An 18,037-nucleotide genomic window follows, 5' to 3' on the forward strand; every position below is an offset into this window, starting at 1 on the left:
CTTAGAGGCAACCTAACTGCATTGTTAGCAAGAGATTTTCATGTAGTAAGCAACTGCTCAAGAACAGGTTAAGTAGGACTGGCTCATTCCCTGCTTCCATCTACTTCCAGGTTTTCAAAGATAGGCAGGTATAGATAAATGCATACAATTTTCCGTGGGAAATGGAAACTTTATTTCATCACCTCTTCATGACGGAGGAAGTTGGCTGGGGAGAGGCAGGGAGGATAATGAGGAATTTTTGGGAACACTAGTGCTTTTAGGTGTCAGCTCAGAGGGCAGTGACTCAGCAGAGTCTCATCCAAAATTAACCACCTGAGCTGCCTGTAAAATGCTCTTTGTGATAAAGGCAGCTTAGAGATAAAAATGTCCCTGCTAATAGTAATTTTTATAACATATACAGAAAAAAATTATTTACTTGGAAATGCAGTTGCTGTTACTCTGCGTGAAGAACTACTTGAAATCAAGAGTACGAGTTTCTGCAATTTTTTTACTAATATTAAATAATGCATTTTTAGATAGTGCAATTCATTTTTTTATCACTTGCACTAGACATTTACTCTTAGTGCTTTGACTAGACTGTCCTGTGGCATTTTGCAGAGGTGGTTAAGTGTTGTTATCTCCGTGTGACAGTGGAACCAATGATACCTAGAACTGACTTTTCCAAGGTGTGGGGAAATTGGCATCAGAAGCAGGAACAGAACTCAGTAACAGCTAATGAGGACTAATGTTTAAACAGTGCAAGCTCCTCCCATTTCAGCATCTCAGAAATTTCAGAATTTAGAGTCTTCCATCTCCCTCAGGAGTTCATGTCATTATCCCTGCACTGTGCTCCCTGGTTCAATTTCACATTCATACTGGGGTAAACCCATGGAAAACTGAGTCTTTTCTTTTCCCTTTACCTACATGTAAGAATCTTAGCCTGTTGTCTGTATTTGATTAGGTGGAAACATTATTGGTGGCCATGGGAAAGGTATTGGAAATCTTGGAATTAAGTCAGGACATGGGATTTGTTACTGCTTCCCAAGACAGAACTGTTATTGTGAGAAAGATGATATCAAAGGTAAGTCTAGCTGCTGTTCTGATAGTAATCTTTTTCTGTGTATACATCATGTGTACATATAGAACTGTCTACACTTGTAGCCATGTTAATAGACCATATCTTTGGTCAGAGACTGCTAATACAAAACTAGTGAGGAACTGGCACCATGACATCCACTATGGAGCCTGAAAATTTCCAGAATGTGTTATTTATAGCCATGGCTAAGGATTCATTTTTATTCATTACTACTTGACAAACAAGTCGGTCATCCTTTGATTTCCAGCCACATTTCCATTTCAGTGAGGCTTACCTGATATTTGCAGAGGCAGCTAGGAGAATTAGAATGATTTCTATTACTTTCAAGTAATTCCAGCTTCCTGATAATTTCTGAAAAATCTCAGCTTTAAAATGTCAGAGATAACCATCACCCATGGTGTCAGGAGGAGGAGTGCATTATTTTTTTCCTTGACCTTTCTGTGCAGTTGTTTGAAACAGATAATGGGTATTTTAAATCATTTTTATTTTGGCTAATAATAAACATAGCATGAAATAGTTTGCGTCTTGAAAACTGAATTATTATGCAGAAGAAAGAGACCGCAAGGAAAGTTCTAAGAAGCTCTTCTTGGTCCACAGAGCAACTGTGTGATGACATGTGCAAGACTGTGATCACAGGGGCAGTGGTGCTGTGCTTTGTCATCTCCGTGCTGGTTTCTTTCTACTGCATCCACCGGTACCACAAGAACTCCCCGAAGGCGCCCATCGCCTCCGCCGAGATGACGTTCCGGCGCCCCGCGCAGTCCTACCCCATCAGCTACTCCTCCAGCAACGTCCGCCGCCCTTCCCTGGACTCCATGGAAAACCAGGTGGCTGTGGACACCTTCAAAATACCTGTAAGCCTGATGCCTTTTTGCATGCTCTGTTTTGGTGTCGGCCTTGTTTGCGCGTGCAGATGATGTTACAGGAATGCAGTCCATTCATGGAGGCACCCATTACCTTCAAACAGCACCACTGGAAATCACGTGCACTGAAGATACTTCATGAGTAATTAGATAAACATTTTGATTTGCTGTATAAGGCCAGTACGTTCTTCCTTTTTATTATGCTTTAATACATTGTAACATTTTAGGTTAATTTAAGCCAGTGTTTTTTACTGATATAATTGTATCTTACAGTACTGTAGTTTTACTTTTAACATTGTCCAGTTAAGGACTAACAATCAGCAGGTTTGTATAGTCTATGATGTGCCAAAGTACTACAACGCTAAGTTTCAAACATTGCAGAAGAATCCCTCCTGAGATCTCTTCCTGATCTCTGATACACACATTGTAGATACCAGTTGGTGTGGGAGTTTTGCCCACATTTAAGGAATTTTGCCCAGTCATGCTGTCATACCTTTACTCTACTTTTTCCTGCTTTCAATCACAACTACCCAGGATTTCTGTGAGATGGGGTGTTTTCAGGAGCCAGCATGGTAGAGAAACACTGCTGCTTTATATGGCAGTATCAGATCTATTTGAGTGTTAGATAGGGAGGTTTTCACAGACCTTGTGCTCTGTTTGCTTTAATTTCTTGTCTGGTTTGTACATCTGTCATAATTCTGCAACATTAGAGGTTATTAGCACAAATTTTATAAGAGGATAATTGTTGTCTCTGATCAATTCTTAAGGGGAAACCTTATTCTGTGAGTAAAACTTCTCCATGAATGTCACATGTTCAAAGTTATTCTGAAGGCAAGCATTTATCCTGTATCACTTCATTTTTCATTTGTACCCAATTTCCCAGACCTGTAAATATAATCCATTATCCATAGACTACCTGTACAGCCTGTTTTGAAGGTTTTCAGGTAAGGGAAAATGCATTTGCAAAATACCTTGATACCCAGAAGCTTTTATAAGAACTCACTGATAAAAAGAGCAGCCAAAGACTGCACACTGAAGTGCACCTATTCCTGGGAATAGCCTCTCCTTTCCTTGCTTCATCTCACAGGGTTTCTTTTCTCTCCTGCAGGAGGATCCAAAGTGGGAATTCCCTCGGAAGAACCTAGTTCTGGGCAAGACTCTTGGAGAGGGAGAATTCGGAAAGGTCGTCAAGGCGACAGCATTCCGACTTAAGGGAAGGGCTGGCTACACCACTGTGGCAGTGAAAATGCTGAAAGGTACCTTCCCGCTGGGGCTTTTGAAATAATCTGCAAACTATTTGTGGTAACCTCTGCACAGATTTGAAGAGGGGCTTGTGTGAAAGCAAAAGGTCAGCTAAAAACCCAGCAGTGCCACAGCCTCTCTTTCTTCCAGCATTCTGATGCATTCTGACAGTCACAATCTGCAGATTTGTGACTTTAGCAGTTAGCATCACATTGATCCAAGTAAGTAATTCTAAATCATGATCTGCAAGGAGCCTCTGTCTTAACATAGCAAATATATTCAATTCTGTTTGGCATTGATGGGAATATTGCAAGGGTTTGTTAAAGCTTTCTGATTCTTTTCCTCTATCCACTTTCCTTGGACAAAGCTTTTTAAATAAATCATATGAAGAGACAGAACAGACCTGTTAACTTACTCTCCTGTTTTAGAATTCTGTCTAGCTTTATGCTTTCTGATCTGCTTTTCAATCACTAGGAGCTCTGTCAAAATGGCTTGACTAACCCAGTGCTGTCTCCTGCTGTCTTCAGTTTACCCTAAGACTTTAAACCTGTGGGGAACAAAGTATGCCTAGATAATGTTAAGATGATAATATGAGACCTTGCACTGAACCATTCACTGCTGCTTGGGAGTAAAAGCACGTCATTACAGGAAAATGTTATTCTTCTTATTGCCATTTCTGTTACATTCACAGCACATTTGCCACTCCTTGAGAGGAAAGATGCTGCATATCCCACCTCTTTACCTAAGAAGTAAATGCATTATGCAGTGAATGCCTTCATTGCAAGAGGTGCAAGTCACATGGAGGAAGTTTAGGAACTAGGATTTTTCAGAAGTGAAGATTATTTAACTATTACTTGTAATACTCAAGTAATGACCTGGATTGTATTACATTGTCAATACAATAGTCACTATTTCATCTCTTGTTTATTTGTGCACTTAGTGACACTGCTTTCTAGCACATTTTCATCAACATGTGACTGAGGTCAGATTCTAAGATATAGTGGTAAAAATGTTGCTTTTACTTGCAGATGGTTTGACATTCAGTTTTTCCCTGTCTGTTATGAAGGACAGAATTGACTAAATTGACAATGTGAAGGAGTAAAGCTTTATTTTAAGCACCTTATTTTAATAAAGTGATCTGACATATACAGTAATACTTCAAGCTCTAATGAATCCCTCTGTAATGTAAATTAAATCGAAGATAGTCACCTGAAATTCCATTTTCCAGCTTGACTGTGGAGAGCATTTGTCATTCTGCAAGTATTTATTTACTGTTATTGGCTTAACTTTACTGTTCACACATGACAATTGAAGCATAAGGACCAGTGCATTAGCTTCAGTGGCCTTTGCAATGCTGCCAGGAAGGACAAAGGGCAGTTCTTTTGGATCAGGCCAGCACCACCCATTCTTGCCCTGTACCAGATGCAGAGCAGATCATTTGTCCAAGTGTTTGGGGCCGTTGTACACTGAGTGATCTTTAAAGAGCAGTGCTAGGCACACCAGAATGTTATTGCCTCTTATTGCATGAAAGAGATCTCCTGCCTGAGCTGGGTAGAGGGGCACAATCTGGGTAAGAACAGACCAGGGCAGGACTCTCCCTTCTGTGACAGCTTGGTGTTAGGTACTGTGGAGGGAACAGGGAGCAGTGGGCTGAGCCAAAATAGTCTTGGAGCTATGGAGGGAGGTTTAAAGGAACAGATGGGTAATTTTTTTTCAGCCCATTATTACCACTTTTCTCATATTAATTAAATTTGACCTCCTACCTGATATGAATGCCCTCATTACAATAAAATTAAAGGGGAAAACACCAACCAATACATAAATACAAATATTCACAGTTTGTTAAAATGAGTGGCCTAAAGCTTTAGAGCTAAATGTCTCCATCTTGAAGTTAGTTTTTTTTGGTAGACAAACAGGCATGGTACATGGTTAACTTTGCTCTGTTCTGTTTGTTCACATCACACAACTCCACAGCTACAAAAATAGGACTTTTCTAACAGGCATTAAGTCGACATTCTTGATTTTTGTTTTACATAAATATGTTGTTTTTGTAGTCTTTACTAGTAGTGAGAGACCAGCTGATACTGTTCTCCTTGCAGTAGAAGATTCTCTACTCAGAGTGCAGATTCTGACTACAAGATAATATAAGGCAGATACAAACGTGTAGTTCTGATACAAACATAACAGTAGAGCAGAATAACTGGTTTTATAAGGAGGGCAAACTGGTCACACATGAATAGGCAAATAAATTCTTTGGTGCTCACAGCCTTTATGAAACAAGCACACAGTTCAGTAGCAAAGAGCAGAAGCCAGACTTGTTTTTATTATCCTTAAATCAGGATGAACACATCCTTGTCAATGCCCAATAATGACACTTGAGGAACTGTCCAGGCTGGTCAGGTGTGTCAGAGAAATTAAGGATGAGGAAGAAGGTTTATCTCTGACCTATAGTGTCTATGTGACTAGGGATCTCCTTCAAGCCCCAGTGCACTCAAAGAGGAAGCTGGTCAGTCTGAAGAATCCTGCAAAAAGGCAAAGCACTTGAAAGGCAAAGAAAGCCTGTTGGGACCATATGTTGCCACATGATTCTCACTGACATCAGTGAAGTCTGCATACGTGTCCCACAGTAAAATCAGTTTGTACTGTACATTTAGCTTCTGAACTCTAAATCTGGATGCATGCTACAAGAGTAAGCCAGTAGATTAGTGGATTTTTACTCTATTGGAAAATTTATTTAGGAGAAGGAGTGAGTGAGTCTGTTTTTGTTTGATCAGCATGACAGCTTGGCTTTCATATGCTTCTGAAGCTTTTATTGCACTGATTCACCCTAAGAAGTTGCTTTAGAACACCAGCAAAGGTCTGTAATAATTTCATGGCATCTTTAAGACATTACAGACTCTGCTCCTGATTCCTGCCTGACCTCCTTGTTCTGCAGTCATTAGTATCAGGGCACAGCAATGCCTAAGAGCAGGCTGCTACCAAGCCACAGCAGCAGCAGTCACATTCACTTGGTTCTGATGGGAATGGCTGCAGGACACCAGAGATGGGGAAGTTTCTCTCCTGTGGGGAAATGCAGAGTTTTCCAACCTCTTGCTAACTCTGGGAGAGATGGCAGATCTCATATTTCAGACTTTACATAGAGATCTCTTGAGTGATGCTTTCCTAACCAAAACTGTGTGTTTGGTCACTTTGTGCAGAAAATGCTTCCCAGAGTGAGCTGCGAGATCTCCTGTCAGAGTTCAACCTTCTGAAACAAGTCAACCATCCTCATGTCATCAAACTTTATGGAGCCTGCAGTCAAGATGGTAAATACTAAAAGCTTGTTACTAAGATGAAACCATTCAGAAAGGAAATAAAATGCAGTTTGTTGCTGGATTTCAACAACTACTTGATAATTGTTGAGCATCCTTTAAATTTGCTGTTGGCTGAAAAAAAAGAGGGATATATTAAAAAACAATACTTGAAAGAAAAGGGAAATACTAATTCAGTATAACTAAACATTCTTCCTGGGGTTTTCCTCAGTGCACATTTTGATTGTGAAGCTATTTTAAATTAACAAGTCTCCTACAAATTCTCTTCCCATCAATACATATTTTTATATTATGTTAATAATCAGTGTTTTCAAATATGAGTTATATTTCAAGTTTAATTGAGTTTTCATTACTGTTGTTATTATTTATCCTAAAAAATGTAAATAGACAACTACAGTCATATATAGATGAAGATAGCTGAATAGTTCGGTTGATTTTCAGTTTTCTTCCACTGTCTCAAAATGGTTCTCTCCCTCTGGTTATGAAATTTTTTCTAAAAGCCGCAGTCATCAACAAGGGGTAAAATCTGCAGACACATGTATTATAAATTGTCAATGAAGCAAATTTAGTTGTGCATAGGAATTGCTCATTTTAAGTGAAGTGGCATGGCAACATTCTCTTCCTTTTGCATCTGCAGTTGTGCAGCCTAAAATCACAGCATGGGTTCTGCAACCTTCTTTGCCCACCCAGTTCTGTTGGAAATGTCACTTTTTAGTTGTAGACAGAGAAGGTAATTCAGGAGTGAGTCATCTCTGAGTCTTAGTAAGGTAATGAGCCAGTGGGGTGGGTTAGTTTTTTTTCTTTTCAGTACAATGTATTTTTCATCCCAAAGGAAGTGAAATGTTACTGAGTCACAGGCTTTTAATAAATATCAAGTTAATTCATTAGTGTATGAGGTAGGAGGGCTTTGATACAGCACAGAAATGTATTTATCATTAGGTAGGTATTACTGAGTAAGTATTATTCATGTGGGTAATGGGGAGGAGAAATTAGTGGATTGTAATGGCAGAATGTTTCCAAGTGCTATCAAAAGGCACCTTAAACACAGTGCTGGAATTAGCAGATAATTTGAGCTCAGTATCACAAGCTCAAGAAGTTTATTTTAATTTTAAAGTTTTCTAAGTTAGGCTGTTTCAGAGATCTAATTTGTCTGAAGGTTGTCTGGTTTTTTGGTCTCAGATTATCTAGATGAGAGATTATAGGCAAGAGCCAGCATTCTGCTTTGATTTAGGCTGAAACTCTTTTTTTTTGCATTGTGGATCTAAGAAGAAACATTCTTATTTCATGGCTGACTCAGTGCTTTTTACATAAAGGGCAGAGGTGTCTGGAGCTCTGACTGTTCAAAACAATGTGCTGATTAGAAGAGACTTGTTTGAAAAAGACTCCTAAAGTGGTTATTTGTGAATTGTTTAGTGACCTGTGTGTTTGTTTATTTCAGGCCCACTGTATTTAATTGTGGAATACGCCAAATACGGCTCCTTGCGCAGTTTCCTCAGGGAAAGTCGAAAAGTGGGCCCGAGCTACGTGGGCAGTGATGGCAACAGGAATTCCAGTTATTTGGATAACCCTGACGAGAGAGCCTTGACCATGGGAGACCTGATCTCGTTTGCATGGCAGATATCCCGAGGGATGCAGTACCTCGCAGAAATGAAGGTAGGGCAGCCAGGGGTCATCTCAGCGTGTGATAGATGTGGAGCAAGCAGCTGGTTCCTCCACTAGAAGCATCAACTCTCCTGTTGTTTCCTTCCAAAAGCTTGTGCATCGGGATTTAGCAGCCAGGAACGTCTTGGTGGCAGAAGGGCGCAAAATGAAGATCTCTGATTTTGGCCTCTCACGTGATGTATATGAAGAAGATTCCTATGTAAAGAGGAGCAAGGTACAGTGTGTGTTAAAAGAAGTAATGGAAATTATTGCCTGATCAAGGAAGTTAATTTATACTGTGCCACTTGAGAATGGATGAAAAGGCTGTTTTTATTAACTTAAGATAATTATTTTAAGGAAATAAAAATGACAATGAAGTAAAAGCATGAGCTTAACCAGTGGGATACAAATACGTGTATATATATAAATATGTAAAATATGTATCATCTTTAAGTAACTATTACCTCTTCACTCCTCATTTGTCCAGTCATCTCCTTCCACTCCTTATTTATCCAGTTCCTCATCAAACTACATGAAAACACAAACAAAAAACGCCATCTTCATATAAACTAAAAATACCAAAGAGCTGGAAAATACATAGACAATTTATATCAAGTTCCACACAACTTCCACAAGTCAGTCCTGGGCGAGACTGTGATATTCGTGAGCACAGCTTCCCACTGACTGTGTCAAATGAGCAGTGGTGGTTCAGTTCCCTCTATGGCTTAATATGAAGGAGCTGCCAACAGGATTTTTTTTGCGTGTGAAAATTTTAAAATTTTATGAGAAGATTTCCATAAATACTGTGAATTTTTAGTTTAGCTTTCTCTGTTTTTAAGGTCCAGTTTGTGTGAGTGTTGCATATGTCAGAATGAGTTGTGAAGGAAAAAAAAACTTCTAGAAGGCATGGTTTTATGTAAAAGGGCATTGCCATGTTCATTTAGCTGTCTTCTGATGGGTGTGTTTTTACAATGATTTGTACCAGTTGCTCTGTGTTTTAAGAGTAAGGCATTTACATAAAGGCAGTTTGCCAGTTTAGTTTTGTTTGGGGCATGAGGTAGTGAGTGGATACTTGCTCTTTACTTCTGAGACACTCATCACTGTAGTATTATTCAGAGCCTAACAAGCATCTGTCTGCTTGGATGAGGAGACAGGAGAAAGAAGAATTTGAGAAGGAAGAGGAAGTTTCAAATCCTACTGAAATACTATATATATGGATTTCATGAGTATGAGAAGTAAGGCATATGAATGCTAATCATACTGTGATGGTTATGAAACATCTTGGAAATTTTGCATACCTAGACTTTCATGAATATTTGGGGTGGATTAGTCAGATTTTCTCAGTGAATTTCTGCCAGTGAAAAATGACAACCTGTAGATTCCATTTAGAAACTAGTAACCAAATACGACTGTCCAGGTTCAGTTCTGAAACCAAAGATATCTGTAACATCCAGGTGCTTCTATTTATGCATCATCCCTCGTGTAAATGAGATAGTTCTTCCTCTTTAATCATCATTCCTCATCATTTTTGCATCTGCACATTTTCAGAGCACTTTGTTAAGAGAAGACTTGAGTTTATCTGACTTAAACTGGTGACTACCTGCAAAAAGCCACACCAGTTTATTACACATAATTAGATTGCTGAAATGTGTAAAAAGACATGAACTAGTTTTTTTTAAAAGCACTTAAAATTATTATTCTCACTGTTTTTCTTATGAAATGTCAAATCATAACTGCATTGGCAAGTGCTGTAGGATGGACAGACTGTGTTTTACTATTTTGAAGATGAATACCTTGTTTTTTCACTTGGAAACTTATTTTTCTGACCATTACTGCTTTTTTGCCTCCTAGGGTCGCATCCCTGTGAAATGGATGGCCATAGAGTCACTGTTTGACCATATCTACACAACACAAAGTGATGTGTAAGTGTAAACTCTTGAATACTTTCTGGTTTGTGTGCTTATTTATGGAGCTAGGGGAGGGAGCACAACAAGGTGTGTAGGAGCCAAAGCCATTACTCTTGCAAAGAAACATGAAAAAGTCTGGACTGCACCATCAACTGGCAGTGATGCCCAAGATTTTTGCTGTTGAATGAAATTTGAATAAAATATTATTACTCCAGTCAGCTCAGTCCAGTTTCAGTGCCAAGATACAAGCTTATTTTCATGATGAGGGAAACAGAGACCCTGAAGATGGATATGCTGGAATCTCCACCTGATGAAGAGGAGGCAAAGCAACCACAGCTAAACTATCCCCATGTCTGATAAGCATGGGCCAGGCAGAAGAGTATTTGTAGACATTTTTAATTCAGGATCAGATACTTTTCATTTCTTTCTCTCTGGGGTGAACAATGCTTGTGCCTAGTCACCAGGCAGCCTCTAAAGCTAAAGATTATTTGTTTAGGAGAAAAAACTCTAAAGGACTGTAAAAGCAGAAGTACATAGGCCTGATTTTCTGCTAGGTAACATCTTGATACCTTCTAAGTTTGCCGTTAGACTCAAATGGAGTAAAACGCTAATTTGGGTCGTGTTGCACTTGGAGGGGAAAAACGCTTTGATAATAGCAAATGTCAAAACATGCACCCTTAGATTTGTACTTCTAAAATTATTACCATTCACTTTTTACTCTTCTCTCTGCAGATCAGACCAGTTTTAGTAAAGTAAAATATTTGCATGCCTTGGCAGTTCCTTACAAAATGAAACTCCAAAGTATTTTCATTTACTTTGTATCCATTGGAGTAAGAAAAGGAAAAAATAGGGATAATTCTTGGGAGAATGTCAGTTTTACTTAGGCTAGCATACAGGTTTTTCTGGGTCTCTTTATCCTCCTCAGAGCACCCATTGTGCTGACTTGCTTCTCTTAAAATTACCTTTCCCAAAGAATCGTTAGAATTCCTTTAAAAACTTCTAAGCATATTTTTAATTTCTTCAGTTTTGTCACTATGGTTTGGGGCCAGAACAGATTGTCTTGTCATGTAACTGCCTCTTCTTTGATTGTTGATTGATCATCTGGATCCAATAGCATTCCTCCCATTCCGTTTTCCTGATGGGTGCTATTAAGTAAGCCCAGGAGCGTGTTGGCTGTCAGTGGGATCCAGCACCATGCAGGGATTGCCCAGCTGGCACCAAGCAGGCCAGATCAGAGCCCTGGGCAGCACAATATGCTGGTGCTGTGTCACTTCCCTGCCTCCCAGGGCTGCCTGGGATCTCCATGCAGAGCTGTGCTGGTTGCCCAGCTTTCCTGGGGCTGCCTCAGGAGCACCTCTGCTCCCATGCAGTGCCAGAAGGGCTCCAGGTGTCTCCTGTGCTTACACTGTGCCTTTGTCTCACTGCTGGCTCACCTTTGCTGTGTCATTGTACATGAAATAATCCAGGAGTGCTGAACAGCAGCTCCTGGTTTAGCCAGGTTCCTGCAGAGCAGGACTGAGACACACACACAGAGCTGCAGAGCAAATCCTCTCCAGCACCAGGTTCCACGGTGGCATTTCAGAGCAGCAGACTGATCAGTGTAGTACTCCTTTTGCTGTGTTGATTGATACTTTAGATAATTTCACTCACTGAAAGTATTATCTTTTGGATATTCTCTGTTGTTTGTGGTGATGCAGTTATATTTTAGGTGAACATGTTACTCTACAACCATTCCAATATTCCCTTTTTTCTGATTTTCCACCCTCTTCCCTCTCAGGCTGTTATAGTTAGTGGTTAGCAGAGTTTAATAACAGTACCACTTGCCAGCCTTTACAAAAACCCCATTTTTGCTTCAGAGGTCTATGACATCAATGGAAAGCTAACCAACTATCTTCCTCTTCACATACTTTTCTTTCCTGGCTTTTTGTGATCATGCTTTTATTCTGCTATAAAAGTAATACAGTGGGAAATTCTTCATCCCTCATTTCTCCCCCTGTAGTACTTAATCTGTATAACAGTCTGAAAGTACTGCAGCATTCTACAGCATTCTATTCTAATATGTTCACTTACTGAACAACTTCAGTTAAGAAATTGTTCATCTCATCCCTCCTTCCATAGTCTGTAAAATTCCTCCAAAGCAGAAGTGGATTTTAGAAATAAAACCTGCCATGCCCCAAAGTTTATTTGAATTAATCATGGACAGAATTTTAACCTGATGGCAGAGCGTAATTGGCTTCAAAAAGGGTATGAGGAGAAATATTAATAAAGTATATGAAAATGCTATAAATATTCATAAGCTTTCAAGAATGTGCAGAGTGATTAAAAATTAATTCAGCGAATGGCATTAGGCAGAAGAATGGCAGCATACCACTTGAGACCATATGAGAGTCACTTTGACTTCTCTGACAATTTGGCAAGTTTTATTGCTGTACCTTTGGGGTTACTTTTCTTCTTTAAAGCGTGAGAAGTGCAGGTGGAAGGGAGTCAGACAGGAGGTGAGGTATTTGGCTAACATTTTGAGATGGAATTTTCATAGGGAATTAGACATGGCTGTTTGGTTTGGCTGTAGGTGTCTAACACTTCCTAAAATTTTTTTTAAAATGGAGTTTACAGAGAAATTGCCCAAAGCTAGCATTTTCATAAATTGTATGCAATTTTGCTTCCAGATGCATCCCATTGAGCAGCCCCAGTGTTGACTGGTTTCCTTCCTTTCAAACATCCAGATTTTGTCAGTTGAGCAGATTCAGGGTGATTTGTAGCTTCTTTGTGTCTCAAAAAGCCTTTCAGTAAGAAAAGAAAAACATTTTTGCCTCTTTTCTCCTGGCTTGCTCTCCAGAAATGGTCTAATTTATCTAAATATTTCTCACCCATTATGCAAGGTCTTTTTGTTTGAGCTCAGCAGTAAAGTAGGTTTAAAAATTCGCTATTTCTTCCATTCATTTCAGAAAATTGTTTTTTCTGTTCTGTGTCAAAGTTCATTTTAGGCATTTGGTATTTCCAGAGGAAATTCTTTCCTCTTCTTTCATCAACTCTAAGAAGAAAATTAAGTCCTGAATCACTGAAATGGCCCAAGAGACCAGCTGAAATCAAAGGTGTTGCTTGTGATTTAAATGAACACATTGTGTTGCCTCATAGTCAAGACAGCAAACCGGTCCTGTGGTAACTCTGTAAATTTAATTTAGAGTTATTTCTGAATATGAGAGCTAATTAGGGAGGTTAGACTGCTGCAGGAGCCCTGTGCAGCAGAGGAACAAGTCTTTGGTCTGGCCCACCAGAGGAAGGACTTCCTCTTTCTGCTGTCTAGAGAAGATGGATCTACCCAGGGTATAATTAGCTTTTGTCAGTGGATAAAAGAGGGGTGTCTGTTTTCTCTCCTCTCTTGGTTGCTAACCTTTTCAATGCACATGGGAACAAGATGCACTGCTTGCATCTGAACAACTGCTCTGGTGTGAGGTGTCTTGAATTTTGTTGGCTTCTGAGAATACTAAAAGGAGATTGGTTGTGTAAATGCACATTAAGCTCCTGAAACTTACCACTCTATATAAAAGCTCATTTTGTCTTTTTCAGATGGTCATTTGGAGTTTTGCTGTGGGAGATAGTTACTTTAGGAGGAAATCCTTACCCAGGTATTGCTCCTGAAAGACTCTTTAACCTCCTAAAAACAGGCTATAGAATGGAGAGACCAGAAAACTGCAGTGAAGAAATGTAAGTAACTCTTCATCTGATTAGATTCAGAAAACATTAATAAATATACTTGAAGAAAAAGGTTTAAATAAATACCTCATAAATACTATTCTGTATTTCTTAAAGATAGTCAAAATATGTCGTGCTTTAAAGAGTGTCATGAAATTAGTGAACAGTAAAGCGAGGGGGAAAAAATTGTGCACAGAATGCCTACAGCTATATCCAAACCATTTGTAGGCTATTGAATAACATGCTTGCCAAACAATTAAAAGAGTTTGTACATTTAAAACTTCTGAGGGTGGGAGAAGGAGGAAACTTCCATAAAACACAGTGGTAGCTGAAATATTCAAGAAAATGTCATAGTACTTTCTGCAACTGAAACAGATATTCCATGCACAGTCATTGTCTGTAAGTTTCCAGAGGAAAAATGGTACCTTGGCCCAGAAATCTACTCCCTTGAAGATAAAAATTTTCTGTGATTTAATAAGCCAGTGGCTTTGGAGACAGTTCATAATTTGTTAGCTGATTTATTAAAACACAGTCAGTGTGAAGTATCTTTTGTCTGTGATCTTCCATGACATTTGGAGATGAGGTGTGATTTTATGTTCAGCCTGCAAATTTGATCATGGTTGTGGTATTTTGAAATACCACAGGCTTTAAACATTGTGACCACTCCTTTGACTGATTTTCAGTTGGAAGGATGCTTTGACCACATCTGGCATGAGAAAAAATGGTTTAAATAAATAATAGGTTTTTTAACATACAGAGAAAAACATTAAGTATTTCCAAATTTAGGAGAGGGTAGCAGTTTACAAGAACGATTGGCAAGTATCATCTAAGAAATGTATAATACTAACCTTTATTTGTTTCATCTCAGTGAGGAATACTCATTCCACAAACATTTATGTCATTGATAATTATTAGTTTAGGCAAGCTGACCACATCTGAGTTTCTGGGATTTTTTTATTGAAACTAAATAATGGTTTTCTGACTTCTTTCAGATTTTATTCTGTTTTACTCAGAAATTTTTCTGACAGCTTGTGAAAGCCCACTTTAAGGACCATTTTTCTCAAATTGCATTTTCTCCTATACACAGTCAAGTACAAGAGGGGTCATGGATGAAGGCATAAAATGCAGTGCTTTTCAATAGTTTCCTGTAGTTCTCATAACCCACTGTTTCCACCATTAGAGCACTTATATGGACAGATCCCTCAGTCCTGAGAACAGCTGAGCTAGAAAAATGACATGAAAGGCACAGGTTGGAGAGTTGCACTCCAGAACTTGCCAGTGTCCATCTGGTAATCACTCAACTATAAAACTTCAGTTCTGTTCATTTTCCTTTCCACCCTCTATTCTGTAGAAAGCAGTCAAAGAGAGAATAAATATAGGTTAAATTAAAAGAACAATAGTAGAAGTAATCAAAAGAACATTAGTTTCTGCAAATAGGCTAGGCTTCACTTTAAAGAAAAGTTTACAGAAACTTAAGAATTCTAGCAAATGAAAACCAAAATTCTGCTTTTTGGTATAACAGCAGAGTTTTAAAGTTTGATACACAAATTTCTTCAGTGTCATATACAAAGTGAAGCTGCAATCTGGCATGCTGCCCTACATTTGAGGTGGTCCCTTGAGAAAGTGAAACCTGAGACTAAGTCCTTCAAGGACAGCCAAGTGCATCATCATTTAAACTCTTGGAGACTCTTGAAAATAAAAGCCCATTGTTGTGAGTGTCAGTTGTTAATTCCAGGGAACATTTAACAGTACTCACAGCAGAGATTGATGTACTTGTGGATGGCCTTCATGCCACAGCTAAGGTCAGTGCTGTAAATCATTAGAGGAGAAGCATGAGCCATTTCTAACAGTTTGGGGTTTTTTCCACCCTGTGACGGGTCCCAGGTACAGCCTCATGTTGCGCTGCTGGAAGCAAGAAGCTGATAAAAGACCAACATTTACTGAGATCAGCAAGGAACTAGAGAAGATGATGGTGAAGAGTAGGGTAAGTGTGGAAAGCATGGATTTTGAAAGTTCTTGTGCTCTTCTGAGTTTGAATGCACAGAAATAATTTTTCATTTTATTTTAAAGTAAAGTAACTTATTTTCATCAAATCTTGAAGCATTTACATATCTAGTGTCTTCCACATGCATGCAGCTTTTTGGAAGCAGTACTACCTCTTCTAATAGCTTTGGTGACTTCAGCCCAAAATGTGGATGGATTATCCTTAACCTGTCTATTTTCTTTAAACAAGAGTAATTTAAAAACTCTTGTGAAAAGTTACTCCTAAATAAATAATGTGAGAGATGTGAGAGAGCCAGAACTAGAAGAATGTAGTATTTCATGCATTTTAAATTAGTTGAAAATGCTTCACATTCTTTTTTTTTTTTTATTGCTTCAAAGCAATTCAACAACACAAAAACCAATGAATTCTTATCGGTGACCTAAATATTTAGTTTTAGAACAGCAACCAAAGCTTTATTTGGGAATATTTACATAGTTATTTTATGCATTGTTATGTAATAGCTTTTGTAAAATATGATTGTGAGATCTGAGTACTGTGTCCTTTAAGCATGCATATGTATCTCCATATATATATATTTCAGGCATACATATGGATCAGGCATATCAGCAGCTGAAGGTCAAACAAAGCAGTTAGGACAGATTTTCAGTTTGTTGGGTGTTTTGCTGATGTGCAGAATTAAGTAGGGGAAGTATCCATATGTCTGTAGCAGGGACAGTGTTGAGGCAAATCAGCTGCTTCCAGGGCTGCTGTGGCTGCTGGAAAGCAGAGCCTCCTCAGGTGCCAGAGGTTCTAGAGAAAGAGGGATGCAGTGGGTCTGTAGTTCCTTGCTGTAAAGAAAGCAGCTGCATATTTATGCTTTTTACCCAAACAGCAACACTGCCAGGTGCATTAATGCAGCTTTTTGTGTCCATTTCTCAGGACTACTTGGACCTTGCAGCTTCCACGCCCTCCGACTCCTTACTGTACGATGACGGGCTCTCCGAAGAGGAGACACCTCTCGTGGACTGTAATAATGCTCCCCTCCCTCGAACCCTCCCTTCCACATGGATTGAAAACAAACTCTATGGTAGAATTTCACATGCATTTACTAGATTCTAGCAACACACAAAAAAAAGTTGATTTTTCTTCTGCACTGTTCTCAGACTCTGTAACCCCATTACAGTGTTTCTTGTCTGAATGAAGCCAATCAAAAATTGCTTGGAAGCTTTTTTTGGGTTGTTTTTTTGTTTGTTTGTTTTTTCTTTTGGTAAATGTCAAAGTTTGCATCAGGATCATCCTTTAGTCATTTTGCAGCTGTGTCTAAAACAAACATTTTAAAAGGATGTGAAAATAAGTAAAATTATTAGATATCTACAGTAAAAGCAAAAAAAAAAAGATCAGGGAAGTATTCTCAGGGGAAATATAAAATGCTAATGAGTATCTAATTCAACTATCCTGTTGGGGGAGGCTACAACATTTAAAATATGTTAGATTCTGCACCTCTAATTTAAGCAATAGACTTTTTTTTATACTGTTTTTTGCCATAACTCAGTGATAAGACTCATCTGCAACATTTTTCATTTATTCAGAAGGATGTCTAAATTTCAGCTGCTATTAGTACATTTTGGATCTATAGGCTGAAATGTATTTAATGTATCATAGGATGAAAACAGATTATTATATACAGAAGGTAGAAATACTGTATATAAATATTATATACAGACTAAACTGACATGTAAAATCCTTTGAAAACTTAATTAACAGTGGGCATTTTGAAAATATCAGCTGTTTTCACGTCCTTTGATTTGTTATGAACATGTTAGTACTAAACCTCAACTCAATGATGTAGCAAGTGTTTTTAAAAAGAACATATGCTTTCATATTGTGATGGTGACATGGACAGTAAAAATGGTTCTTGCCAAAACTCCTATATTTTGTCTTCTGATTAAATATTATACATGGTTTTAGGTACTTATTAACATCAGATACCTTTTTCATTCTTCAAGCAGTATGACTTTTGAAAAGTTGGATCTTTTAGTTTAAAAGTTGCCATTAATACATGGCTTTGGGTCTATTTTTGATCTATACCTTAGCTATTATTTTCTTCATTAGGTTTTCTCAACTCATGTTGATTTTGGGGCACTTAGTGAAGTAGCAGAAAAAAGTTGCCACAAGGTTGGTGGCAGATGCTGAATGCTTAATAAGCAACAGAATCAGATTTCTGTTTTTGAAAATCTCAACCCTGCTATGGTTCTGTGCTTGCACAGCTGAATCAACATGGTGCTAAGCACTCTGCATCCATTTTGATTATCACTTGTGCC

The 18,037-nt window shown here is 38.5% G+C and overlaps 1 protein-coding gene across 6 annotated transcripts in view; it reads left to right on the forward strand.

Moving 5' to 3' along the window:
- RET (ret proto-oncogene) overlaps positions 1–18,037 on the forward strand; it is an 83,223-nt gene that overhangs the window by 56,317 nt on the left and 8,869 nt on the right. For 5 of the 6 annotated variants that reach the window (XM_077183287.1, XM_077183288.1, XM_077183289.1 and 2 more), the window contains 10 exons: positions 941–1,060; positions 1,673–1,929; positions 3,047–3,194; positions 6,378–6,485; positions 7,930–8,144; positions 8,245–8,367; positions 9,984–10,054; positions 13,607–13,744; positions 15,617–15,716; positions 16,656–16,803. In XM_077183287.1, coding sequence (XP_077039402.1) covers positions 941–1,060; positions 1,673–1,929; positions 3,047–3,194; positions 6,378–6,485; positions 7,930–8,144; positions 8,245–8,367; positions 9,984–10,054; positions 13,607–13,744; positions 15,617–15,716; positions 16,656–16,803 — 1,428 coding nt within the window. Of the gene's footprint in view, positions 1–940; positions 1,061–1,672; positions 1,930–3,046; positions 3,195–6,377; positions 6,486–7,929; positions 8,145–8,244; positions 8,368–9,983; positions 10,055–13,606; positions 13,745–15,616; positions 15,717–16,655; positions 17,645–18,037 lie in introns of those variants that run through there. The other variant, XM_077183291.1, reaches the window with a different exon arrangement.

The sequence above is a fragment of the Agelaius phoeniceus genome, chromosome 9 (genome assembly GCF_051311805.1).
Source record: "Agelaius phoeniceus isolate bAgePho1 chromosome 9, bAgePho1.hap1, whole genome shotgun sequence".
Taxonomy (NCBI): domain Eukaryota; kingdom Metazoa; phylum Chordata; class Aves; order Passeriformes; family Icteridae; genus Agelaius; species Agelaius phoeniceus.